Raw genomic sequence first — 27,229 nt, 5'->3', positions numbered from 1 at the left:
CAATGATACTGGACGCGTTTTACGCTCCCATCCGATTGGTGGAATGTAATGATGTGCCCACCTACACTTTACTTTCGATATTATCTGCCGAAAAGTCTTGAGAAAACAAGTTCAACTTAACTCCCACCAACAGGTAGATATTATGCGGCTGACAAAGACTGTTAACTGACATAAACGGGAATCGTGTAGTTAGATGACATCTTTGAATGAGATCCTTACTGTGCCCACGTCACGTGACCGCATTAATCAGTATCACACGAGCCATATCAGAGAGCAGTTAAATGAGAAATATTTAAAATCTATTAAAACGTAGTTAGCAATGACTTTTAATAAGATCCCTCCATTGTTTCGAAATTATGGTGGATGCCTTTAACAAGCAATGATTCAGACCATCAGCTGTTCATTCGACCAATTCTATTGTTGTTTAGGGAAGATTAGCATACAGATTAAACAGTGCTTAGCCGTGCAGCTGGCACATTGTTTGATAGTTGCTAGATTCACTTTCTGTCTCTCACTCTCGCGGGGATTAAGATAGATCCTCTTTTATAGAGTTGCATAGGGGGCTCGATTACTTTACAAACCAGAATCGAATGAGGTGGATCGTACGTTTTATTATTAAACTGTCGTTAAATATGAATAATCGTTCCCACGGTTTTATGTACTAGAAATGAGTAATGGTGTCTCCTGCATCTTCCAAAGCCGAAAATACCTATTTTTTCACCCCCTTTTCTCTTCATTATTGATACTATAAATGGGTCTCTGAGCCCTTTAAGATCTCCTCCCCCGTGGGAATCGAAGTTTAAAGTTTAATTACAGCCCTTTAAATCGACCAAAGTCGGATCTTTCTAGGAAATAAGTCGCATATATTTTTAAATTTCGTCTCGTTTAATAAATTATCGGCTCTGTTGTTGCGAATTCCTGGAAGCTTTACTTAATTTATAAAATTGTTAATCGCAAGTTAACTCGCGATAACGGGAGATAACGACTTGGCAGTTAAATTGTAATTATAATGTTTGTTAATTTGACGTCAAAGTAGCATAAATTCTTTTCAGATGTTTGTCAAGAGAGATTTTCCAAGAAAAATCCCCTACAGGGAAAAATCCTTCTTTGGCCTCGGAGTAATTCTATCTAAAGATATATATAGGTTTAATCCTTATAACAGTCATTTCTCAACTATGGGCGTCTAACAAGCGTGCAATACCTAAACACGTCATTAATTACTGCAGAGAATGGCACATCTTCTAACAGCAAACTTTTCCTATTTTTGGATTAATAATAATAATAATAAAAAAGAGGGAGAGTGAATCTATGGTAATTTACTGAAGCGAAAGTTTATTCAAGACAATTTTTCGAGTAGAATGCAAGTTTTTATACGGTTAGTAACTCGAAAAAATGGGAAAGGGACTATGAAAACTTGACTTATTTTGACAAGATTTAACGCATCTCTAATTTCAATATTCTCTTCGCGTCAAACTTTTTTCTTCTTCTTCTATTTCACGACCGGATAACCGTTTTTTCTTTTCTTTTCTTTTTAAGTCTAAATAAAGCTATAGAGAAAATTTACATTTTATAAACTAATTTACCGAACGTTATTCTTGAATATTTTAAAACTGAATAATCTAACGCTTAAAAAGAAAATGGCGAAAAAACTTGAAAATTTTCAAGTTCATTTGAATGAAAAACGTGACCTCGACCATTGATAAACATAAGATAATGAGCTAAGTATTGCATTTCACAATTAGCATAAATTTCAAGAAGCCGGATCGTTTTCTTTCCAGATTAGAAAGTTAAAAATATAATTTTTTTTTTTCTATATATCTTTAATGGCTCCTCGTTAAATTATTCGGAACGTAAGGAATAAATTGATTTATCTTTGAAGTTTTTTATTGTTTATATACAAATATCTTACATTTTACGTATATAGAAAGAACACATATCAATGCAAAGATCAGACAGAAGAATTTTCGAAATCAATCAATATATATACAATGCAATAAATGACCTTATATATACATAAGTCATACAGTAGTAACGGATAGAAGACCTAACGGTTTCGTCCCTGAACTCTGACCTTTCGTTCCATGAACTAACACTTCCTGGACGGTAGTAAAATCATCGAAGACAGCTTTACCTCGCTTCTTCATCATTTTTTTATAAGATAACTCTAAAATGTTTGTTTCTTTTCTGTTCTGTTCGTCGCCATCTTCCACATACTCTTTAAGGCATGACATCTTGGTTCTCATGATCATCTCTTTCTTTTTTCTATCTCTAGCTCTTTCTAGATGACGTTTGCGTTCTTCTTTCGACCAATACTTTCCAACTTTTAACTCGCTGACTGCATCGTCATCTGTAGTCAGCCCGGACCTTTCTTCCGTTATCTTAATGGCCCGTTCTCTTAGAATTCTGTTTCTGGCAGGTCGACGGGTGATGTAACGAGTTCCATCCGATCTTCTTTTAACTTTCCACTCCATTTTCATCTCTTCGTCTTCTTTAACAGTACTTAACCCTCCGACTTTCGATGCGATGGATTCTCTCTTGCTACCACAATTGGGTAATTTTTTCTGCTTCGACTGCTGCTGCTGCACTAGAGCTTGGCGGAATAGTTGCTGTTGTAGCCATATTGTATGCTGTAGATTGTCCTGATTGGTGTACATGGTCGTACAGGGATAGACCGTTGCACATTTTCGCTTTCTACTCGATTCGTCTCGAATCTCTTCATTATTCTTCTTAGTTTTCGTTGTTTCTTTCTGCGAAGTTTCCTCGTATTGGAAAAGGGCTCGACAACATTTGCGACAACTATCGCAACTGAATATACTGGCTACGTCGGATTCGTTCAGCTGGGTACTTTTATCTTCCATTTTTGGAGAGATGAGCGATATCATGGAGCCGTGGAATTCGTTATTACGTTCTTCACACGGCAACGGAGATAATTCTAATGTTAATGGGGTGCTCCTGCGACTGTCTCCTGTGTTATAGGCGCTCGAACTTTCGTCGGTCTTCTTATCGTCTAGAACCATGCTCTTGACCCAACGTTCCACCGATTCTTTTTTGTCCATGGAAAGTTTCGTTTCTTGATCCGGGAATCTGTTCGAGGTACGTAAATCTGCGAGGTTAACATAAACGTGTTCTAGTTGACACCTGAGGCGTTGCTGCTCTTGAAGGTGACGATTTACTAGCGATTCACATTCCAGTTGTATGTTTTCCATTTCCTGATTGAGAAGTGCCATTTCGTGATCCAGGCTTATGTCGGATTGAAATCGACAAAGTGGTCCGAAACATTTAGTTTCGCTCGTTTCTTCTTCGCTTTTCAGTTTATTGTTATCGTTGCAGTCGTCATTTTGAAAATTTCTTTGCTGTTCGATAACGGATTCTGCCGCTTCGTGTTCAGAACTTTCTTCGTTTTTGGTGCTGTCGTCTGTTCTGCCCACTCCGCTATCTTTTTCGTGCTGATTTTCGGCCGTTCCTGTATCCGTGTCATCCGCATCCTCCTAAAAGTTACCATAACTTTAACCATGAAATTCCCAAAAGTTTAGTAAAAGGAAAAAAAATTCATCACTTACGAGATGTTGACGGCAAAAAGCTAGAGGTAATTCGGAAGTTTGGTCTTCCAAAAGATAATCTTCCATCTGGAAAAGATTAACACTGTTAAATATTACGAAAATATGCACGATACGTCCGTTTGTCTAGCCATTTTTCCCGGCACCAAACTCGACTTAGACCATTTGTAGGTGCTTTTACTTCGATAATAGATCATCAGTTAAAGGAATTCGGTTCTTTTTTAATTTACTTTTAACGGTTTCAACGTATAGTCGTTAGTTAAATGTTGTGATACATTAAAACTACCGTAAATATCATCTATAAACTTAATGGATTTTCTTCAAAGTTTACGAGTTTTTCTTAAAAAAAATATATTTTTATATTTTTGTGAACATCTTTTTCTCTTTTATACATCTTAATAAGTTTAATGATAGTAAAGAGGTGGGAAAAGCACTCGCCTGCATCTGAGGTCGTGCAACCAGAAGTGTAAAATCTTGACGTTTCTCGGAAAATAACGAGATGGCCTGTTCTCTGTTGCAAACTTCGACGCCGTTTATCTAGTAGAAAAAATACAAGGAAAGTACCGGTTTTTAAACATGAATTTCTTTGATCTTCTTTTCTTTTTTATGGAGTAATAACAAAGAATGGAAAAATCCCTCACCTGCAACAACTGATCCCCTTTCTGAATTCGACCATCTTTAGCAGCAACACTCTCCGGTTCTATCTGTAGAACATTCACATTATAAAAACTTATGGTAAGTCATAAAAAAAAGTCATGAACACGGAAAATTCAAATATATAACAATCCCTATTGACTTTTTATGTTCTTTAAACTTTTGCAAAAAGACATTTTTGTTAAAGATTTTTCCCTTTTTCCCCCTTTCTTCCAGATAGGTGCAGTATTTTTTGGCAAACCTCCAACACTGTCAGTTTGAAATATTGCAATAGAGAAAATTTATTCGTAGTAAAGGAGGATTTTTATATGTAAGTAGAAGTGACATAGACATATACAGATTTCTTATTTTACCATTTTCCAAAGATAAAGTAAGTGGATTTCTGAGAGAAAGTTATTTCTAGGAATTCCTTTCCCTCTTTTTTTCTGTTATTTTTGTTTTTTTTAGAACCAAATACTCAATCGATACCAGTAAAGGAGCGATTCAAAATCCTTCTAAATCTCTTTCAGTCATTTTCTTACAAACAACCAAAGTCGCTTTATTTACATATTCAATATATACGTGTACCCTTTTTTATATCCATACACAGTATAAATACTCACTTCGCTAACAAATATATCTGTTTCCAATTCTTCTGGTGCACCGTAGCATAGAGTCAATCCTAATTTTTCGGTGCTTCCACTCCTTTGAAGTATGACTTCCTGTCCAAAGACAAAATATGTTGTCAAATTCAATGATATACAGATTTGCAGGGTGAAGTTATAAATAGATATAGAAAGAACTATCAACGAATTCTAAAGCGCTGTTTCTCTCCGTGCGTACAGTGGATGATGATGTTTGAGGAAGAAACCCCTGACGAGCCTACTACAGCTGCCAAGTCTCTATATTTACACCCCTCTCCCTGTAAATTACGTGAGAATTTTGTCGCAAGTCTGGTAATTTAACTCTGGAGTTAAACAATTGTTGTAGAAATGCAATAGTTTGTTTTTATAGTCACACGATCGCTCTATTTAAAATCCTCTGGCAGGGAGACGAAATTACAGAAAAGAGCCAAAAATTGATGGTGGACGCGAGCTAATGCACCAAATCATTCGTCATGATTACGTCTGTCAGGCGAGAGGGATGAGGAGGGAGGAGGAAAATTTTCAATTAATGATTTCTCGCTATCTAGGGAAATAATTTTTGTATTTTTGTATATTTAGAAAAGGAGCAAGACTCGATCTAGCGGTCCGAAAATCGCTTATTTTTAGATAGCGTTGACAATATTGTTCGAATGTTCCACCATTGTTCTGTGCACCTTGGGGCAATTATGTCTTCTCTTTCTTCCTCTTTTGATTAGAAAGTTGGCCGAGAAGATATGGAAGGCAATTAACTGCGAGTTAGTTCTGCGTGTAATTACTTCTTTGCCTCGGGACTTTCAAACTCACAAAGCTTTACAACCAATCAGATTAAGGTTTGTCATTATCGTATCTGCGAGATTTCAGATTGGTTCTTCGTCCCGTAACACTTTTTGTTGCCGGCTCGAATTTTAAGAATAAATCATTTCTTACCTCGTATTCGACCCCATCGTCGTCTCCGTCGGGTTCGCTTCCCAGAGAAACATAATGATCGCTTGTAAGCAAAGCGAGTTGTGTTGTTTGTGACATGGTACTGAAATTGTGAGGGGTCGTAAACATTTTAAACAGGAGATAACCGAGTTATATGGAAGGTTCCTACTTACTTATTCTGTTCTAGCGGTAGCAAAGGATCCCAATTTCCAGACCATTCAGTTTGTGTTGTGATATCGCAACAGTTTGGTGATTGAAGGTGAGAAGATTCGGTCATGCCAGGTTTTGGCGATGATCTTCTTAATACCTCTACCAGAATCGGTTCTTTAGCTTGACGAAACGCTTCAATTGCTTCTTCGTGACTCGCCTTTGACAAATCTTGTCCATTCACCTGAAAGATACGAGAGAAAGTTGTCAAAATTGGGATATATAGCCAATATCGAGACCGGGGAGCAACGTTTACGTCTTGGCATATGAATGCAGACGCCAGCGTGGATGGAATTTTAAGTATCGAGAAACAAATGAAATTAAAGAAGGATCTTTACTATTTAATCCTGTTGGTGATGGTCTCGAGAGATGCGAGAGGACTATCACCTGGAGACAGTCTTGTAGGGTCAGCGAGGGCGTAATCAAGCAGAAAAGCTTGCAGTCCTGGTAGCGAAGCGATAAGAGATGGCGAAGAAGGGGGGATTGTGTTTCTTCACGTCACTGAATCTGCTCATCCGGAAGATAACTGATAAATGGATAGAATATTGGAAACTGGATTGATCCCTTCTTTCCCGTTTAGGTTAGAATACCAGAAAACGATAGAATGTTTTCCCAAAGCTATTCAATATTTAAAAAGAATGAAGAGTGCCAGATGCACTTTCATACGTCAGTGGATAAAAGGGAACGATTTTAATTTGGTTCACTTTTTTCTCTCCTTCCTTTCTTTTTCAATGCAAAGGTATGATCTGTGAATAGAAAGCTTCTAAACTAAAAATAGTATCCCGGTATAAAGAAAGGAATAAAAAAAATTGAGTTACAAGCAAGTAAACAGATGCAGAAAAGTCGCTTGGGTGCAACAATTGTATAAAAATCGAACATTAGCATAACAAAACGTGCTAGTGGGTGCCGGATAATGGGGGAAATGCTATATAAAAGGAGTTTCGGAGGCGAAAACATTTCGATCTCATAGGTTAACTTCTCGATGCGATAGTTGTGTTATGCTGAATAGTACTCCTCGTAGGAGCCAACTTTGATAATTGCGGGATACAAAATAAGCTTATTATAAGTAAAAATAACAATTGGGTGATCGATAATAGAGAGGTCCTTACCTTTCAGCGGGACCAGTGAGCATGTGATCAAATGCTGCAGCCTTCAATGAGAAGACTTATATATCGGAGCAGGATTAGTTCCATCTGGCTAAAGCGGGGGTGGACAGGTAGACAGCATTGAAGAGACTAACGAATACCCACCCTACCGACTCCCTATCAATGATTATTTGAATAATAATGAAGGAAGGAATTCTTTACTTTCTCTTTTTTCTCCTCTCGCTATTTTTCCTCTTTAATCGATGAGCTATAGAATTTCCAACATTCGAAAAAACTAATATTTATGCTTTCTGCAGTTATAATTTCGTAAATTATGCACTTTCGCTTCAAATATTAAACGCAAATTTTCTTCTTTATCGTGCTACGTGTTGCTCGGACCAAACTTAAATACACAATTTATTAACCGGAACACTACACAAACTTTTAGGTAATTTTAACCTTTAAAAACACCGTAATAACTACACAAAACTTAATTTTATACCGATTATTTTTACATCGATGTTCTAATTACTTACAGCGTTACTGATATTTCTGTACGCACAATACAATCTTATCGACTGTTTAAATATTGCTCTGATTAATTAAGGTGTATAATTATTTACATATTGTTCTAATTATTAGGTGTCACACCTTACTACGTGTTACTCAGATTATTTACGGCTTCGTGCCGCGTGTTTCTATTCATATTCGGGTCGTTTTTATTGTTTTTTTTATTTTATTTTTGCTATTCTATATTGTTCTAGATATTATTACGTTGTGTTCCACCTGCGACTGTTGTTTATATGTCGAGTTATCTCCGTCCGACCATCTTACAATAGTAAATTTAAACAATATTTCACTCTAAAAGAAATGAGTGAAAAGTTTAAGCTTAATTATAAACTTCTAATCAACTTTAAACAAACATTGTTGAAATTTTTACATTATTTATAGCTGAAGATAAGATATCTATTCTTTGTCGTATAATTAATTGATATAAACACTTTAACGATGGTGAAGTTTAATCCACTCTAACTAAATTAAATCTCATTTTCATCTAAAGGAAATTTAACCTTTGGGACGACGGCGATAAATTCATTTTATAATCACGCCAGCTGATGCCAAGCATACGAATCTAACGAAGCTGTAGTTACGGATAGAAACGAAACAAAACAAAACAAGAAGTTCCCGAAGCGGGAGGAAGAAAAAACAAAAAAAAAAAAACAAAAAGAAAACCTTTTGTTCGTCCTATTTTTAGTTTCGAACTGTATCAAAAAATGTATATTTATAACAGATAATTGCATCATTATCGCGAGTCATCGAATCGAACGTGCCGAGGTTACTTCCTGAAGTCATTAGCTACTGTCATTTGGCATTTCTTTCAATCAGATCCCCGAATTGTGTGGAGCCTTCTATACAAAAACCCCACTTTACCGGACTGTAACACGAGCCCCGTTTCCATAAAACCCTATACGACTATCGAGGGGGAAGCGTGTGTGACGTAACTGTCTAACTTCTCATCCAATTTACTGCTATTGACAGAAGATGCGAAAAGACCTACGACGTTGTCGAGGAGGGATATGCTCCCCTTTTTTTTTTCACTTATGTTATTGGTTTAACGGCGTGTGACGTCAGTCTCCTTATGACAGTGTGTGTCAGATAGGGAGAACTTAACACCGAAATTTACAGTTTTTCTCTGCCGGCAGCAAAGATAAACAAAACAACTAAAACGTCTCCCAAGTAGCCTCAACACGGACATATACTATTTTCTTTTCTTCTTTCTTTCGTAGCAGAAGGAGGGAGGGGGGAAAAAAGAGGAACCGCGCCATCTTCTATACGGGATTTAATTTTAAAACAACACCGATTTAAAATGGTATTTTTAAAGGTTTTTAACTTAATTGATGGTCATTCGAGCGATGTTTACGACTTTACAAGAGTTACTACATACTTGGAATGTTTTGGTTAAAGAGAATTCCATGCCGGTGAAAGATTTTTAATAGATTTTGATAAATAACGAAAGGCTCCGTTCGCATACCTGCAACTCCCGACATACTTTTTGCATGCAAGACAATACCGGAGGTCAAGGTGTTGGGTCGAGCCGCGTGACCTCGGGATTGAAAAAGGTTGTTGCTGATACGTTACACACGCTTAACAGTTAGTAAGACACAGAATCCAGATTACAAGGACACTAATATTTTTCGATAGTAGAAAATCACGGTGTCGAGAGAACTGGAAGGAGAAACTCGGAACGATGTCAAGGTTTACGCAGGGGGAAAGAAAGAAAAGAAATAACAACAAAACAATGGATTTTCGACGATGTAGGAAGTGAACAACCTCTTCCAGCAAAAATTTGGGTCAAATGAGGCACGTTAAAAATTCCTACAACACTCTATTGTTAGATGTTATTACACAGGAATTGCCATAATTTATAGTTGTTTATGATGTGACGTTGCTAAAAATGTTTATAAGCAAAGAGATGCGAGGAATCTCTGTAAACGAAAAGTGCGAGAAGGAACAAGAAGAAGAAGAAAAAAAAAAGCAATTTGCTTCCGGTGTAACGGATTAAACGAGACGGGGATGTGACGTATTCCAAACAGCTGAACTGTTAGGAGTTTTAATGTGTAGTTAGACGTGTCTTGTTGTTGTAACACATATTTCTACACGAGAGTCGATTGTAAAGTGACGTTGTGGCTAAACCGCCCACAATGAGAGCCGCGGTTAATCTTTTACTACCAATTACACCAGTTTAATAAAAGAATGTGGTTTACTACGCAGCATCCGCGTAACCGATTTTCTAACTACGATTCTGTACGATTCTGTACCGTTCGTATAATAATAATACAGCGCGTCAGAGATTTGTATCCGAACTTTAGATGGTTATAGATACAATATAATTATCGATACAATAGGGACGTAACTAATTTACGATGTCGACGAGCGCTATAATTGCATACGAGAGATGGACAGCTTTCGTAACCTAATTCGCGCTTATGTACAGATTTATACATAAGATTTCGTAACCGGTACGTTTGTTAAATGAACGTAGTAGATCTCTATCGCCACCGGCGCAGCTGCATTTTTACAAGTTTGTACGGCGTAAAAAGGTTCCTTTAAACTATAAATACGCCGGTTTATAATTTATAATTGGTATAAATTTATTCTTTTAAATTTGAGCTTCTTATTCTAGGAACGGGTTAAAAACCGCCGGTATGCAGATGCAATTAACGCTTGATTTAACCGCTAGGTGGGCATCCACTAATTATGCCTGTCACGACGTTGCCAGTCGTATAGTAACTAGTTGCCACTGTTTTTTATTACTTTGTTTTTTAATTTGTATTCAATTTCCGATATTCATAAAAAATAAGAGCGGCAGTGTGCGTTTTTTTCTGCGAAGAAACTCGGAAAAAATTGATTTGTAATTCCGTAATAGAGTATCCTACTTTTGTTTTAAGATCACCAACAAATGGTAAGAACCCATTTACAGTTTGCGGCAAGGGAGCAGTTCGCTGGCCTAACAGATACAGCGTGATGGGAATACCAGACTGCGGGAGGTTAATGGTCTTCGGTCGGGCGCCATAAAAGTGGACCGGATGACTTATGGATAGAAAGCAGGCAAAAATTTGAGCAAGATATTTGGCGGCAACGTTCCACTCAAAGAAGCAACTAATCGTCACCCCTGGCAGACCGACTGTAAATTAGTTATGGGACTCTTTACGGATCTTACGCTGCTGTAACCCGGGTTACTGTCAGTTTTTAGAAAAGTTTTTGCAGTATTAAATTTTACTTGTTAAGACTCTCGAAGAGTGTACTTTTCTAATGGGGAGAGGAGGAAAAAAAAAGCCGGATAACGACCGACAGTAGACGGTGCCGTACAGAGCAGGTGACTAGTCTATCCTGTCTCCTTCGAGTCAGATCAAAGGCCACCGACCGTCCCCTTACTTCTCGCAGATCATGTTTGACAGCAACTGCGAGTGAAAGCAAAAACAGGAAACAACGTTTTTGAATCGGAAATTCAAGGCTTTCATTCGGTTAAGTATTTGTTGTATGCAATCGCTGCTAGTCTGGTCTGGACAAGGTGAACGCTGACAGCTTTAACTATCGTTTACATTACTATTTTTACCTTCTCTTGGTACAGGAAATTGAAACAGCCATCTGGCCCTGTAAATGATAAATGACTGTCTCGAAAAGAATATCTCTTAACTTTTTTTTATGAATAAAAATCACTAAATAAGAAGGAGTTTCATTCGTTTACATTTTTGCAGCGCGGCGGAAGTTTTTGCAAAGCGAAAGAAACTGCTTAATCTATAAGTAGGATCTAACCGAACGAGGCTTGATAAATTATTTCCCTCGCTCATCCTACAAATGTCAAATTGAACAGAAGAGTCAAATGATCTCATTGCAGGAAGCACTGCCAACAGGATGGTGTCACTTTCACTTAATTTCACCGAGGGGATCCCGAACTCTACAATAGACTAGGCCTCATCCTATCCTTTTTTTACAATAACAAGTCCCACGAGTAGAGTAGTTTTCTAAACCAAGTATTGCAACCGCAATTCTAAAATACCCTTTTCGCATAATAGCACTTTATCTAGGTGCAGGAAGTGTATTGATTGCCTCTGGCTTTTTAATACCTAGTTATCCCAGATAAGAAAGATTTAAGGCCGTGTTAAATTAGAATTTTGAAAGATAATAAGACACGGCAAAAACTAAAAATACAGATTGAGTCGTGTCTTGCCTTTTTCCGCTTTGTCAACTCACGTGTTGTGCACATGGCGTTGTGTAATAACAAGCTAAAACTTATAGTAACGTGGCGCAAAAGTTTTGCAAAGCTCTTGGCACGGCATAAATAAAAACAACGTACCTTTAAAATAATGAAATCCATAGTGTCCGGCCCCGTGGCAGGAAGTACGATGATTAAGGGAGAACCGACAGATGCGTGTAGTCCATTGGCAGCTCCGCTTCTACTGCTGCTCCACTTGACTGTGTAGCCCGGTCCACCCCCTCGTCTTGAGTGAGGCTTGCTGGGTAAGCAGTCACTATGAATAGTAGTATATCGATAGCTCGCTCGTTGATTAATGAAATGATATATACGAACAAATCATCACAATTGTCTCCGACGCTTTTTGTCAAAGTTTCCAGAGTGGTGTCGACAGAGCAGTTAAGTTTAATGAATGAGTGAAACGTAACGGCTAAATATGGATATCAAAGTATCCATTCTTCTTCTTGGAGTGACTCTCATTCTTCACGTGGCGTTGGCACTAAGCCATTCTGCAAGAATTTCTCTGGTATGAGAACTGACAGTCTCTATTCTTTGATCAGGATCCACTACTTTAAAGGAAAAAAAGGCCAAATCTGCCCATTGATCCCATCGATCTTATCTAAGTGGAGCAGCTGGATTTAAGAATTTAGTTATCGGAGCCTACAAAAGAACCTATTCTCCACACCTGCCATGTTTATGTAATTATGGGATATCCCCAGGCTGCTCCTATTTGGGACGCAAAATTTACTCTTTTAAAAATATCCTCAGTTCATAAACGATAAGCTTAATTAACCGGTTGTACGAACACACGCACTCCTCGGAGTTAAAGGTTGAAGTTGACAAAAGAATGCTGATAGAGCAAGAGTTTCTACCGTATTCTCGTGAGAGTAAGGCACTCTCTTCGTCGCTATTATAAATCATTCGATCCTCCAGAGACCAACAAGGTTGCAGGAACCTTTGGGAATTGACCCGGTCATCCCTAGATACCTGAGCACTTTTTAAATCGTATTTACTTAGGTTACTCTACAAAGGATTTAATCCCGGATTAAAAGCATCCTGTATCAATATTCAGAGTACAGCGGAATTACACTCGGTTAACACATCATTGAACCATCAAACGATTGTCAGAAAGGGTTACCAACGATTACGCTTGGATAGATAAAGTTCCGATAAGGTTTTTCTGTCACAAAGGTAAATTTATTCAGGGACTTTTTCACCCTCTGGTCACGTATAGTGATATATAGCGCACGGTCGAATTACAGATAAAGGCGGAAAGTGATGATCTAGAGTCGAATCAGCCATTTCTTGATTACTCAGAGTGAGTTTTACGAGTTTGATGGTTCTGTCTGATCTTGCCACTTACTAAATTTCAGTCATAATCGGAGTGCTGCAAATGGGACAAATTTGGTGGCCAAGCTAAAAGCCAACACGTTCTACAATCTGATAAGGAGGTTTTGGTTCCGGATCCAAGACTTGAATTTAAGTTTTCTAGTCTTTCAGCCATTAACCTAGCTCGGATCATTTTTTTTCTCAACGCGTCATGCATTATTCAGCCACATGAAAATCGAAGTTACTTATCAAATAAATCTTACCCAACATAGTTTTCTCCTTTTATTTCTTAAAAAAACTTTTCCGTAGTGAAACCATCAATAAATAATTATTATTTGGTATTAGTTTTACAAGAGGTTAAACAATAAAAAAAAATGGCGAATAAACGATAATGTCTATGAAAACGTTTTCTTATCGGCGCCATCTGGTGAAATAAATTAAAATTTCTACAAAATATTTTTTTTTATTTTAAAGTATAAACACTTATATACAAATTAATTCATATAATTATTCGAGTAGAATATGTAACAATTTGTTGTTTATAAAATCATTTTTTTATAGAATAAATAAACGCGATAAAAGTAAGTTTTCCATTTTCTCGAACAGAGGGCACCACTGATATTTTCGAAAATTATTATTATTATTTTTTAACGGGATTTTTTTTAACGTCATAAATTTCGTAATTAATATATTAACGAGTGTTTGTTTTGTTAAAAAAAGCTATTAAGCTAAAGAAAGCTACATTGTATCTACCAGTGGAGGAAAAAAATATATAAAGTCTTTTCAATTATCAAGCCAAACAAATTGTGTCAACAGAATAAAAGTCTTCGGCGAAACTAATTTGAAGACTCGATTGTTGTCTTGTCAGAGAAAGGCGATTAATCAATTACAATAAGAACTGTTGACCTCTTATTTCTATTCACTTTCTTCGTGTTTTATCTGTAAACTATTTTTCTTCGTTTCAAGTCTCTATTCAGGAAGGAAGTCGAGTAACTAAAATCAACAAACCGAAAACATAACGGGCAATTTTATTGGTAAACAAACCGACAATTTAAAAATTATCTCGTATGGCAAATTATGTATTTAACCAATAGTTGAAAAATTCTAAAAAAAAAAAAAAAATTAAATATGACGCATCGCGTCTTAAACCAGTTGACAATTTCACCAACCTGTTACTGCATGATAACGCCGTTTTAGTCACATGATCGATTAGTTTGTTACGCATTCGTGACGAAATTATCTATTATAACCAATCACCGTTAAAAATTCGTATAACGATTTTAAATTACGTAAACGTGTATAACTTAATACGTATTTAAATTTAATAGAAAGTAATTACTGTAATGTATTTTAAAATAAAAGTGATTTATTTTTAATTATCGCTACTGTTCTTTTTTATTTTTATTTTTATTTTTAATTTTTAATTGAAATATTTTAAAAATATCGAAAGAGCGCCATCCGGTGCTAATCGATTAAAACTAACCGTGACGAATAATATGTTTAACCAATCATTTTCCAGTATTAATCAAATTCAAAATTCAAATGTATGACATATATTTCACGGCAAATATTGACGATAAAAATGAGTATTACTACTTCTAAACACGAATTATATTTGGTTCGAGGCATTATACATTCCCATTTTCTTTTATTTACATTTAAAAATGGTTTTCGATGAATCTAAAATTGACATTTACTTTTCTCTATAAGCGATCAAAGTAGATTTCTTTTCAGAATATTCCCCCACTTCTCCTCTACATAATGGAGTAGGATTTAAAGTTGACCTTTTATTCAACCAAAAACTTCGATAATATATATATGTGTATATATATATATTTTTTTCCTCAGAGTTTTTGCCGTATATTCCAAGAAAACTTTAACGCACGAACGAATTTGACAACCATCATCATCATCATCATCATCATCATTGTCATCCAAACACGTGACTTGGGTATGTAAAATCGTTTTGTTACGGTCGAGAAACGTTGTTTAAACACTTATAAATGTGAAAAGATAATGATATAATTATGAATTTACTAATTAGATAGGATGATTATTCGTCACGAAAGTTTAAATCCGGCGTAAATGGTGTTTTCATATAATTGAATGACTTGGTAACTACTAATCTAGGTAAGAGATAATATAACTTGTAATTATGACGTCTAGCATAATCGAGTAATATCGATAGTATTCGCTAATATTATAATCTAAATATATCTCTAACGATTTAGACTTTTGTAGATAAGTAAGATTCCTTACTTTGATAAATATTTCACTTCAAGAGATAGTTTTCCGTAAAATCTAATTATCATTAACCCAACGTAAACTTCAAAAGGTATAGTTTTAATATGTTTCGTGTATTGTGATTCATATCTCTGTGAAATGGCCAGAAGGGAAATTATGAAAATGAATTAAAATTCTCTTCCAGGATGTCGAGGGAAAAAAAATCCTAACAGGTTATTAACAAACATTTGATGGTCTTTAAGAAGCTGCAAGAATTAATAGTAGGATTGCCTACAGAAGCGACCTTCTGCGGGCCGTAAACGAAATTCGTAGGCTTCGGGCGGGCCGCGTGCATTCTTGCTTAGTTGCAAGTTTAGTCGCTTCGTCACGAATATCAGCTTAACCAGGGTTGCATAATGACACCAGGCAGAAAATAGGAAAATAAAATTACATTTACCGTGCCACAGAATTAGGATCTTGAGAGCCACGCGAGGCCCGCGGGTTGCTTATGACCGGCCTACAGGTTTTGTTTTCGGATAGCCTTACAGGTCTATCATATACAGTGTATCATAAGCCCGCCGAAAAAGGAGGCTTAAAACAGCTTAAATAACGAGTTAAGGCTCAATTAGATTAATAATTTTTGCTAGTAGACATAAGAAATTATCGATAAAACTAATTTTAAATCTTTAACAGACCTACTTTTAGTACACAGGATGCTTCAAAATTCTATCGCCACTTAGGAGGGTGTTTCAAAATGGAATAAAAGTAACGTTAATCCTTTTAAGGAATTGAAAAATTGGCATATCTCTATTAAATAGTTAAAAAATTCTTTTAAGAAAAGAATAAAACTATTGACATTTAATCTATAAGTGAGGGAGGAAAAAAAAGATATTAAATTGACAAGATTGAAAAGGAACTCCACCATTGTAATAAGTTCCTGTAAAATATTTCTATTAGTAACTTAAAATTAAATTAAAATCTGTAGAAGAATACTAGGAATTTCATTTCAATTTTTTAAAAAGCTGCTGGGAGAGAATATTAATGAGAATCTCTGGCAAAAATATGAAAAAAAAATTAACGTACTTTCATTATTTTACTAAAATTGCATTCTAAAAACAACCTAATGACATTTAGCTTGATGCCGAAATAGAAACAAGACCAATGAAGACGTCTGTCTGTCAGGCAATACAGAAAAAGAAGAGGATTGCAGTCGATGGTTTGTTTCCTCTAGAATTTCATTAAAAACAGCAAAATTAATAAGAATAAACCTTTCGGGTAAACCATGCAAAGAATTGAATGACGATTAGTTTTATAGAATGGATGAGAAGTGAGGGGGGGGGACAATGGAAGCGATAAAGATAACCAATAACATATCACATTTCTAGAACATTATATCCGAATATCTAGAAACGCATAAATGGCAATATACTGTCTAATTTCGGAGATAATTAGATAGTATCATTGCAGCGTTAATAATTATGATCTTATTAGGAATTGTCGCATTGAAAACCATTGTCTTATAAGGTATAACCGTAGGGTAAAATGAAAGCGAGATGATTTATAAAACTTGCTTAAAAAGTAGTGCAAAAGTGGAAAATAAAAGAAACGTACTTTGAATATTCGGGCGTGTAAGACTTCATTAATCAAGCATTGGTGTTCAACAAGAATTGTCTGATATCGATTTATCTCCAGTGGAGGCAACAGATGTAAGCTTTCATTAAAAGATAGGGACTTTTTCTCATTGATATTTAATGAAGTTTTGCAAACACATCTATGTTGTAACGAAGTATCGTTGTTTCGAGATTTCTTTCAAAAAGAAAACAGAATTAAAGGAGATTCATCTCGTGCAATATCGGTGTTAACTTCCTTTAATTAAATTTTCCCTTGCTTCTACTAATAATTTCTGTACAAACTTTTGTGTGTATCTTGCTTTAAGATGTAAAGATTTAATTTGGGAGTTGTGACAAGTCTGATTAAGCTTTACTTTGAAGAGAATCTTTAACAAGATTTTACACGGAGGGGAAACAAGAGCATTATTTTTAGAAGAAATCCAGAAAAATAATGATTTAACGCTTTCTATTCGAGGCATTGACTCGTAATTATTTTCCTTTTTTTTTTTTCTTTTTAACAGTCGGAAACGTGCGATAATCCACGTTCTTAGTGTGGTATTACGTGCCAAAAATGTGCTAAGCGACTTCCAAATGTGTCTATACGTAGAAATTCGGTTTCGTTAATTAATTTAATTACTACACACGTGATTGTCTAATTAAAACATTTGCTTTTTAACTACAAACTTTCTTCCAATTAGAGGCGCGTATCCCTGTTTAATGAACAGCAGCATTTCGGTGATTAGGACAATTGTGCTAATGAAGTCATAAATGGCAAGCACCAAACTAATGAACAAAGAAATTAAAATTCGACTGTACCTGTTCGTTTCAATAAGTTTCCGTAACAACATCTAATTTATAATTATTACCCTGGCAGAAAATCAAATGGGGGAACCGAAAAATACGAAAAAAAAATGTATCGAAACTTTTAAAATTGGGAGGAGGAAGGAAAAAATTTTCAAATGGAGTATGCTTTAGGTATAAACAACTTAATCATATTAAGAATTTCTTTTTTTTTTAATCATTCGTTGACTCGAACTAACGTGCAATTAGTAGGACGTGGGTGTGTAAGCACAACTCTTTTGAGGAGTAAAAAATTAAATTAAATTTCGTTCTAACTCTTGGAATTTAAAAAAAAAAAAAAGAAAAAAGTCATTCGATTCCCAATGATTTCTTAGCGGAGAAGAGGAAAATTAAATTATTTTAATAATCGCCGACGTTTTTATTTATGTCCTGCAGAGATTTACTCATTAACTTTTTGATAATTACACGTTTACGCCTAGAAAATTTGACATTTTGACACGGATTCTTCTATCTCAATAAATTTAAAACACGTTTCTTTCTATAGTCGAATAGGGCCTATTGTATTCTTTAAACCGTAGCTATTTACAAAAATTATTGAATGGATAATTTAACCGGAAACTAATATCAGGGAGGCGAGGATTACCCAGACAACGTTTCAAAATGTCATCACAAGGCCGAAAACGTTTCCTAGCGGGTTAGGGGGTTCTTAGTGGGTCCATGCTGATTAACGAACCAATGTGACACGCATTGACTGACTGGTCTCCCTGCTCCAGGCGCTAGACTACACTGAATGAACAGTTTGTTTGTTCGGTTAGGGCATATATTTTTCATTTTGTCTAGAGAATTTTCCTTTCTAACGTTAATTAAATTATATTAGCTCGTGCTTTGTGAATTTAAAATTAATTTTTTTTTAGATAATAAACGGGAAAATTTTACTTACTCCGTGTACTCGAATTTATCTTCTCACTTGTTTTTACAGATTAAAATCTGGCGATTTCTTTATCACTAGTTCGGGCGTAGCTTCTCAGATTCTTCGCTTAGTATTTTGCGAGAGATATTTTCTGGAAGAATTTTCATAGATCTAATAATAGCATCATCGCATTTTATCGCCGTCCTCTCGCATTCTCCTCTTTGCTATCAATTTCTCTTACACGTTAGAAACTCATTTGGTGTTGCTGCCAACGCAATATCTCTCTATTTCTCTTACAATTTTTATATTTTTTGTATTCGAAAAATATTAGAAAAACAAATTCGCAAATAGTTTCTACTATTTTCGGGTTCTACACATCGAATTTTCGGTTATTTATACATTAATCTATAATAGGAAAAAATCTAGCTCGAATGCCAAACACGTCTCCTCTAACAACTACCATTTTCTGTTTTTCCTTTCCCCCTTCTCCCTGCATTCATTCTTCATTCTGACATCAATAATTCGTTGTGTTTAACGCGTTAAAAAATAGGAAAAATCTCGAGCAATTCTTTAAAAAAAATTGAAGTCAAACTTGCGTTAAACGGAATGGTTTTTTGGTCTCTCTCTCTCTCTCTCTCTGATAAACGGAGGTATGCCGTGCAATTTCTTTGTAGAAACGCATTTGTCTTGTACGAGTTAGCGGCTATAATTCAAAATGTAAGAGGCGGTAAAGCACAAACGATACGAATTTTAGTTAAATTTCGAATTAGAAATCGTATATTTTTCAAAAAAAAAAAGAAATCTCTCCACCTTTTCGAGCGCAGTTTTGGCAACACGTTTCACACGACGGCGGCGGCAGCGGCGACATTATTATTAATCGTCACTAACTCCGAATCGCATAAGCTAGTTATGAATAATGCATTTTCTCCATTTGTCCTATCAAAACTTGATTAGCGGCCATTTAATTATCAATTATTCCGAGATGAAATTTCAGAAACACAACGATAAACCCCCTCGATACACACATATATATATAAGAGATTTTTATCGTGTATTAATTACGCAAATGCCCGATTAGGTTATTATTAATTGTAAGGCCGAGTTGGTAAAAATGTTCGAGTCCTCCTTAAATCAACAACACACGTCATTTACGGGCCATTAGGTGAATCATCCTAATCAATAATAAAGAATCATTACGAAGGCAACGGAGCGGAAAGAAGGCGAAAAATACGACAGGGATTTAATATATATACGTATATATATTTTTTTTTATTTTCATTTTTAAATCCAACATTTTATACTTGATTTATAAGGCAATTTTAAACATATCAGACATTTTTACTGTAAACAATCTCACGAGAAAGTTCTACCCCCGTGTCACGTGACATCCTGATCACTCGCCACCAGGTGGCGTGATGGATGAGGCCGTTGAAACCACCCCTGGTGACAACAACAGAATGTCATCGCATTAGCATCATTTATCCTCTCTCTACCTTCGAAAATAATTATTTAACTCGCTTCTTTTTTTTCCTTTCGTCTTTATGTGGTATAAATAAATAAAATTTGAAATATTTTAAAAAATTATATTAATATTTGCCTCTGGGAATTATTCCTACGGGAGTGGAAAACGATCGAGATTGATCGCTCCCGGTAAAGCGATACAACACGTGTAATTTCTTATTGAATAAATAAACTTTAAAATTCATTTTAAATCCGAATTTCGTTAGAATATCCAATTTCTTGTTTACTTAAAACGAAAAAAATGCAGCCAAATAACCGCACGGAGCATCGAATTAACTACAAAGATAATTATATTTAAACTTCCACTGTAAATTTTCTTTATAACTTTAAAGCATAATTGAACAGAAGCGAGGAAAATCCTTTTTAAAACGCTTATAATTAACGTAATAAATGATAAAATTAGTTCAATTTTCTAGAAAGTATCGTAATTGATAATCGTTACACTTTTTATTTACGCGTAAAATTCTAGAAGCGTTAATAAATTCTAGAATTATTTTCAAAACCAGAGCCGTAATTTACGGAATAAATAAGAGATTTTCGAAAGTTTTACGAAAGATTTTTAATTCCAGAAATTGCATCTGTCATAACTTTAAGTTTATTTCGAAAATCTCTCGAGATTCTGTTAGTAATTTACAGGATTTTTGAACTCGTAATTTCTAGAATTAAAATAAGATCCGTTCAGAACTTTTCAATTTCTGGAATATATTCGAAGTTTACGAAGAAACTCGTTAAAATTCACTGGAATATCCATTTTATTTATTTATTTATTAAGTGGTTGAAGGAAGAATTTTAAATTAAATCTTTAAAAAAAAAATATCAATTATTCTCGTATTAATTAAGACTCGATTTAACGTCTAAACTAGTGATTGAAGTGGATGATTCGCATACTAAGCGGGCAAAGTAGCTTTAAATATTCAAATTTTCTCTGTATTTATATATATATATATATATATATTACTTAGACTACATTTTCTAAATTAAAATATTCAAATTTAAATAACTCTCGCTCGCTTTCTACGGAATTTCAGGACTCGGAAACGTGATTTAAATCAATTTTTTCAATATTTTAGATGGATACGTAACCGAGTTATACGGGTTTTTTGAACTTGTATATATACTCCCTTAATGCCTGTGATGTATTCCAGAAACTTGGATAGAGTAGAAGCTTACCCTAGACAAAACATTTGAGCCAGACAAAATTGTTGATACAATACGAAGTGTAGACAAGTCGGAGCTTGAGTAGCTTCTTTGGTTACCTGGTTTATTTTACGCTTTCTACAAATAAAACCGAATTTATTACTGTTGAAAGTCGGTAATAAACTGGAGTCAAAAGTTAATTAAAATATTTTCCCCCCTTCTCGGCGATTACAGTTTTTTTTGTTCCCCCGATACGCCATGTTTCTTCCTTTAAAATTCGAGGTAAATAGTAAAGAAAGTCGAGATACACTTTGCACGTATTTAAATATACAAAAAATACAAGCTTGTAGGCTTGTTAAGATTGCTTTAGGCTCGTATATTACCGTACAGGATAATTAATTATCTTACACGAGAAAAAAGAAATTGTATTTTTTTGAAATCACGCGAGAGGAACTCCTTAATTTGTTACAAGAATGTAGTCTGTGGGAAAGATCAACAAGGAAATATGGGAGCTGTTGCTCTTATTAGAGTTGTGTTGATTGCTTAACTTACACCTGGTTTCTTAGAAAGGAGGTTGTACCCCAGAAATAACAACATTCCCTTTAGAAAGTATAAGGAGTTTCAGAAATAACACGAATTTGTTGTTAGCTTGTAAAAACATTGTCAAATATTAAAAATTCGGATTTTCAGTCAAAATAACAAGATTACTTTATTCCCATAGGTTTAAACCGATAGATTCTCCAGTAGATCTGATTAACATGTTTCAATATTCAGTGGTAACAATGACTCATCTTCGACCAACAATCGTGTTATGACTGGTATTATTTAGCATGAGGATTTGCGGTCTTTTTTATTGCAAATTTGCACTTGTAGAACGGATGATTATTAACACGCAAGTCGCTCAGATTAAATATTTTTAAACTAGAATATATTTACGCGTGTAATTAAAATATTATTATTAGAATAGAAGGATTAAAATCCTGTAAAAACTAGCACAAAAAAAGATTTCTTCTGTTTGCTAATTGGGCTTCGATTTCTTGATTAACAAATCATCCAACGCATTGCAATCAGCAAAACTGGTGAAAACAACAAAGGAATAAATGTATTTTATTTATATTTATTAATATTATTATTGTTTTGTTTCAAACGTTTATATTTAGTATATGCAAAATACTAACTTAGTCCATTCTTTGCTTACATTAAAATTAAATACGATAGAAATCATTGTAAATTTCGTCGTGAATTTCTGTAGAAAAATAGTTTTTAAGAAAGAGATTTGAAAAACTAACAGAAAAATCTTTTTTTTTTTTTTCCTCATTATTGTTTAGATCTGAGACATTCAGTCCCTGATTACCAAAACGTCCAAGGCATTACAATCAGGAAAACCGGCAAAAATGACAAATAGCAGTTCCCCTATGAGCCAATTACGACACTCCGTAGGGAGAGGTGTGACTCACCCCTCCCTCCTGAGTCATTCATGAGGGATCTATCCCTACTGTCTAACCCTATCATACCCCAGAGGTTCGACTGTTTTCGGCTTTTTTTTTTCGAGAAATGCAATATAATCTGATGGAAAAACCGGCAGTCTGTCTATTGTATGTAGAAGGATAAAGCTTCATTAAATAGAGAAAGGAAGGGTTTAACAATTACACCAGCGAGTAATGAATTGAAGTTGTCGCCATTTGCCTTGGAAAAATCCCATTTCGTCCTGAATACAAACTGTAAGCTTCTAAGCTCCGCCAAATGCATTTTAAATGCAAATTCATTATGCCACAACTGCAATAAAGTTTTAAATGCCTTCTGCCACGTTTTTATCAATTTACAGAGTACCTAATGCTGTTTTGAATTTGAAGATCTGCATAATTCCGAAGAGGGAGGAGAAAGGGAAAAAAAATCGATTCGTGAGTTTTTCCCCTCCTCCACGCGACTCAAGATTTATGCGGATATGGCTAATTGATTTATTTCTGAATCTGTAGCTACCAAATGACAGATTCTCTCTCTCTCTCTCGCTCTCTCTCTCTCTTTCCTATTAAGTCAGAATGAGTCACCGAATCATTTGTTTCAATTATAAGATCAGTCACTGAGACGTTTGAGGTAAACCACGCGATCTGTTCTCCCTTGGTAATGACTTCCCGATGCATATACTTAATTAATTATTCAATATCTTATAAATACTAGATTCGAGTAATAAGTTTATCCGCATATTTTCGTCTGAAGTTGAATGAGCGAAGGCGCCAATTGTTAGAATACAATATACATGTAATTGTTTCATCACAAAGCGCTTTTCTGTTTATCCATCCAATATGACACAACCACTTGCCCACATTCACTTCGTAAGCCACTTCAAATCCACTTCATACGATAGACAGTTAATTTCTTACTAAATAACTTGTCCCTTGTGTCATTTCTTTGTGTAACGTGATGTTTTTTTTAAAAAATAATTTTCCAGAAAACTGTTTAAGATATTGTAGCTCAGTGAACTTCTTTAGTTGTTTTGATGGCAAATTATCCGTGTAACTTGCTATTCATAACTACGATGCACGGATAATGAAGATCGAGCAGAGTTCCTTATGCAACTGTGTGAACTTCTAAATTAATTAACAGCCAAAAAAAGATTGCATTTCTTAGATATTTTAAATGTTTTTTTTGGGAGGTGTAAAGAGAATGCACCACCCATTCCCGTTTAAACTGTTGAACGGTTCGCTTTTCAAAAGGTGTAAACAGTGAGATCGAGTGTTTTTAAACTTCAACTTATGACCTCTTCAGAAAAGAAACGTGCTTTTAGTAGCCCCGATATTAACATTTTTTCATCCACATAACTATTTTAACATCTGGTAACATCGGGTGAAAAAAAATGCCACTTTGATCCCAACTAATAAACGTCCAACGAACATGTTCCTCTTTATTTTTTTACTATCGAGTTTGAATGGGAAAACCGTAATTTTCTCATATAATACGGTACGCATAACTTATATATATTATTTTTTAGACGTAAAACACTCGGCTTAAATTATTTTAAAGAAAGATTTACATCGCAGCCAATTACAGTTGGAGGAGGAAAAAAGTTTAAAATTTACAACCTTGGGCTTTATTCGTTGTCAGGCGGCACGTATCCTTTTATATTTGAGATTCGGTAGGGTTTCACTTTATTGCTTCTCACAATGGCGACCGTATTTTAAGTCTCTTCAATCAAGAAAACATTTAAGACTTCGGAAACCCACCAAAAACCACCTCAATGTCGCTCATAAGTTCAAACCCGCCATCTGCTATGACGTGTAACAAGCACTACTTCTGTCTAGGGCGCAGTCCCCGACAGTGAGGAAGACAACTCTATAAATCATTTGGTAACAAGATGTGCCCCGTAAAGTGTCGTTTTCCGCCCTTTCCGCGCCCTAAACTTTCGTAGAGATGGAGGGAAGAAAAAAAGAGAAGAAAACCGCCCAACACAACTCGACCTTCTGTAATCATTTGTTTGAATTGAACATCTGCTTTCATTCATTACACACAATAACTTATTATAAGTCGAAGAGCGGCTCCCATCTTCAATTTTTGATCTTTTTAATCCCTAATTTGTTACGGTAGCCAAAGAGAAATTCGGTTTTTGATCGAGGTGTCCGGTTACAGAATGATCGCTTGTTGCTTAACAATACTCGAAGTGAATTTAGAATGTCAAAATTATTGATGGATGGAACACGTTCGGGTCTAAGTGTGGATCATTTTGATTCAAAGTCTGACTGGAGGGGAGTTATGTCAAAAGACACCGAAATTGATTTAGCCAGATTTAGCCTCATTTATCAACTGCTGCCATTCTACGGGTATAACATGTACCGCTGTCATCCGATCTTTCGTATGAGTGTTCCTGCTGTGGTCGCTGCAATAATCCTCTTTTAGGAACTTTTAAATCTTGGCTCCACGTTAAAGCTGTCGAGCCAACTCTTCGTTACGCTTGATTAGAACTAACGTCAATCTTCCGACCGACACGTCAACTAAAGAATTTCCAAGATCTATTAGTTTCCGCAAAACGACAGGCCCGATAATTGCTAGCGATTTCTGAAGTTGTTTCCTCTTAATGTTTACTGCCTATGCTTGTCAATACGCGTGTTGTTATGGAAAATTACGAGTTGTACACTTTCGTAAGAGGTCGTGCCCTCTTACTTTTTTGTTCCTGACTCCAACGTAAAAAAGAAAAAAACACTAACAAACCGTTTGGTGTGCCTTACCTGAGAGCACGTGAACGTGTCCCTGTTCGCAGACTGCCACTTGTTTATCAATTGATGGAAACTCGACATCTGTCTCTGGATCTCTTTATGGAGAGAAGAAATTTGGGTTAACAGTACATCTTCCCTCTGCCCGAACACTACGGCCAAGCGTCGCAACTCCCTCTCCAGGTTACCTATCTGCTGTTGCTGTACTTGTACCAGTTTTTTAAGCGACTGTACACAATTATGCTCCATGTCTCGCTAACTTAATGCCGTCTACATGATCAAACACATTCGCCTCTCCATCGTCTAAGAGTTACAACAAACAGTATTCTCTGTTAGGAACTAGTGTCACGTGATTGGTTGACTGGTAGCCCTGACGTCAGTAGACAAGCTGTACTTTTGTAAAGGAGGCTCGGCATGACGTCATGCCAGTAGAGCGAGAGAAGGCGAATGGAAGAATCTGTTTAGCGTCAAAGGTAAAGACCGCGAATTCTTTACCGAGACACGTCAATCAAAAAATGCTCGACTTTGAGCTTCGAAGAAAACAGTTAAAACTTTCGGTTTCAATTACAGAGATTTTAATCAATGGCGGATCGCCTTTCGTTACTGTTTAAGGCGTAGAAGGGGGAGAGAACGGCATTATACTGGGTGTAATTTTAGCGTTACACCAACACGTGACCCGTCTTCTCTCTTTTATTTGCATATTCGGGGTAGGATACAACCCAACACAAATCATAAGGGTCGTAAAAATGGCTTTTCATATCTCCCTTGGTTCCATTGACTGGCAGAGTTTTCTACTTTCTGCAAGGGTGTCGATGTTCTGCGGGATGATCCCTACATTTGCTACGCTTCATAAATTTTATGAACCGAACTCACGACAATCGGCCGGGAATGGCTTTTTAAATGGAGTTTTCCCACCGCCGTTCATCGTCCTGTCAACGTCCACTGCTAAAATGGCTGCCGGGGATATAATATTTTACAGTAATGAACAAAATGATTAAAATCGAGTTACTCTCGCAATTTCTATAATTAAACCCGCACCAAAAAATATATATATATATATATAATTTCAAACATTAAACGGATTATTGTAAAAACTACATTCGAAAGTTGACATCTGTTCGCTATCACCTGCCTTACTGTATTTTCGCTTCCTTTAATTAACACAATTTTAACGGTTATAAGTAACGGATTTTTTAATTATTTAAATTAAAATTAATCGTTTTAAGTTTGTTTTTTTAGTATGCCAGAAAAAGGAAGAGCGATTTCTTACACTAAAAGTAGAGTTTGCATTAACTTATGCAAACTCTACTATACGCGGCATTTTAAGAAAAAAATAAATTCTAAATACCTTACTGAATTAATAAACAATTCTTTTTACTACATTTTTCAGCTTTTTTTTTTTCCTTTCCTTTTTATCATAATGGAAAATATTTCTTTCACAGATATAAATGCTAGTCAGGTACTGGTATGTAACCAATAACATTATCTCGTAGCATTCCACTAGAAAGTGTTGCTACTGCAGTAGCATTCCTCACATCAAATTACCCAACACTGCACTCCCAGTCACATTACTACTGATGTGATATTTCCAGATTACGCTAAAAATTATCGTTTAAATAATTCCAGATAACGTACGTATATTATATATACCTTTTTTTCCTGTCTATTTCTGTGGAGCGATGAAATA

General features: G+C 35.5%; 1 protein-coding gene across 2 annotated transcripts; it reads right to left on the bottom strand.

Annotated features, from left to right (window-relative positions):
- Positions 1–1,866: 1,866 nt before the first annotated feature.
- LOC136987286 (E3 ubiquitin-protein ligase PDZRN3-like) lies at positions 1,867–25,889 on the bottom strand. Of its 2 annotated transcripts, none has more exons than XM_067284997.1 (8): positions 25,558–25,889; positions 5,932–6,149; positions 5,762–5,861; positions 4,814–4,912; positions 4,199–4,261; positions 3,996–4,094; positions 3,561–3,626; positions 1,867–3,488 (listed from the first exon to the last, which is right to left on the bottom strand). In XM_067284997.1, the coding sequence occupies exons 1-8, from the start codon at positions 25,789–25,791 to the stop codon at positions 2,019–2,021; spliced, it is 2,349 nt and encodes a 782-aa protein (XP_067141098.1). In that variant the 5' UTR covers positions 25,792–25,889; the 3' UTR covers positions 1,867–2,018. The 2 variants fall into 2 exon arrangements, with proteins under 2 accessions (XP_067141098.1, XP_067141099.1); XM_067284998.1 differs by lacking the exon at positions 25,558–25,889 and adding an exon at positions 11,909–13,400.
- Positions 25,890–27,229: the final 1,340 nt, after the last annotated feature.

Source organism: Centruroides vittatus, unplaced genomic scaffold, assembly GCF_030686945.1.
Source record: "Centruroides vittatus isolate TY-2023 unplaced genomic scaffold, ASM3068694v2 scaffold_149, whole genome shotgun sequence".
NCBI classification, from domain to species: Eukaryota; Metazoa; Arthropoda; class Arachnida; order Scorpiones; family Buthidae; genus Centruroides; species Centruroides vittatus.
Note: the sequence above shows the minus strand (reverse complement) of the source record. Positions and strands in the feature narration are given on the sequence as shown.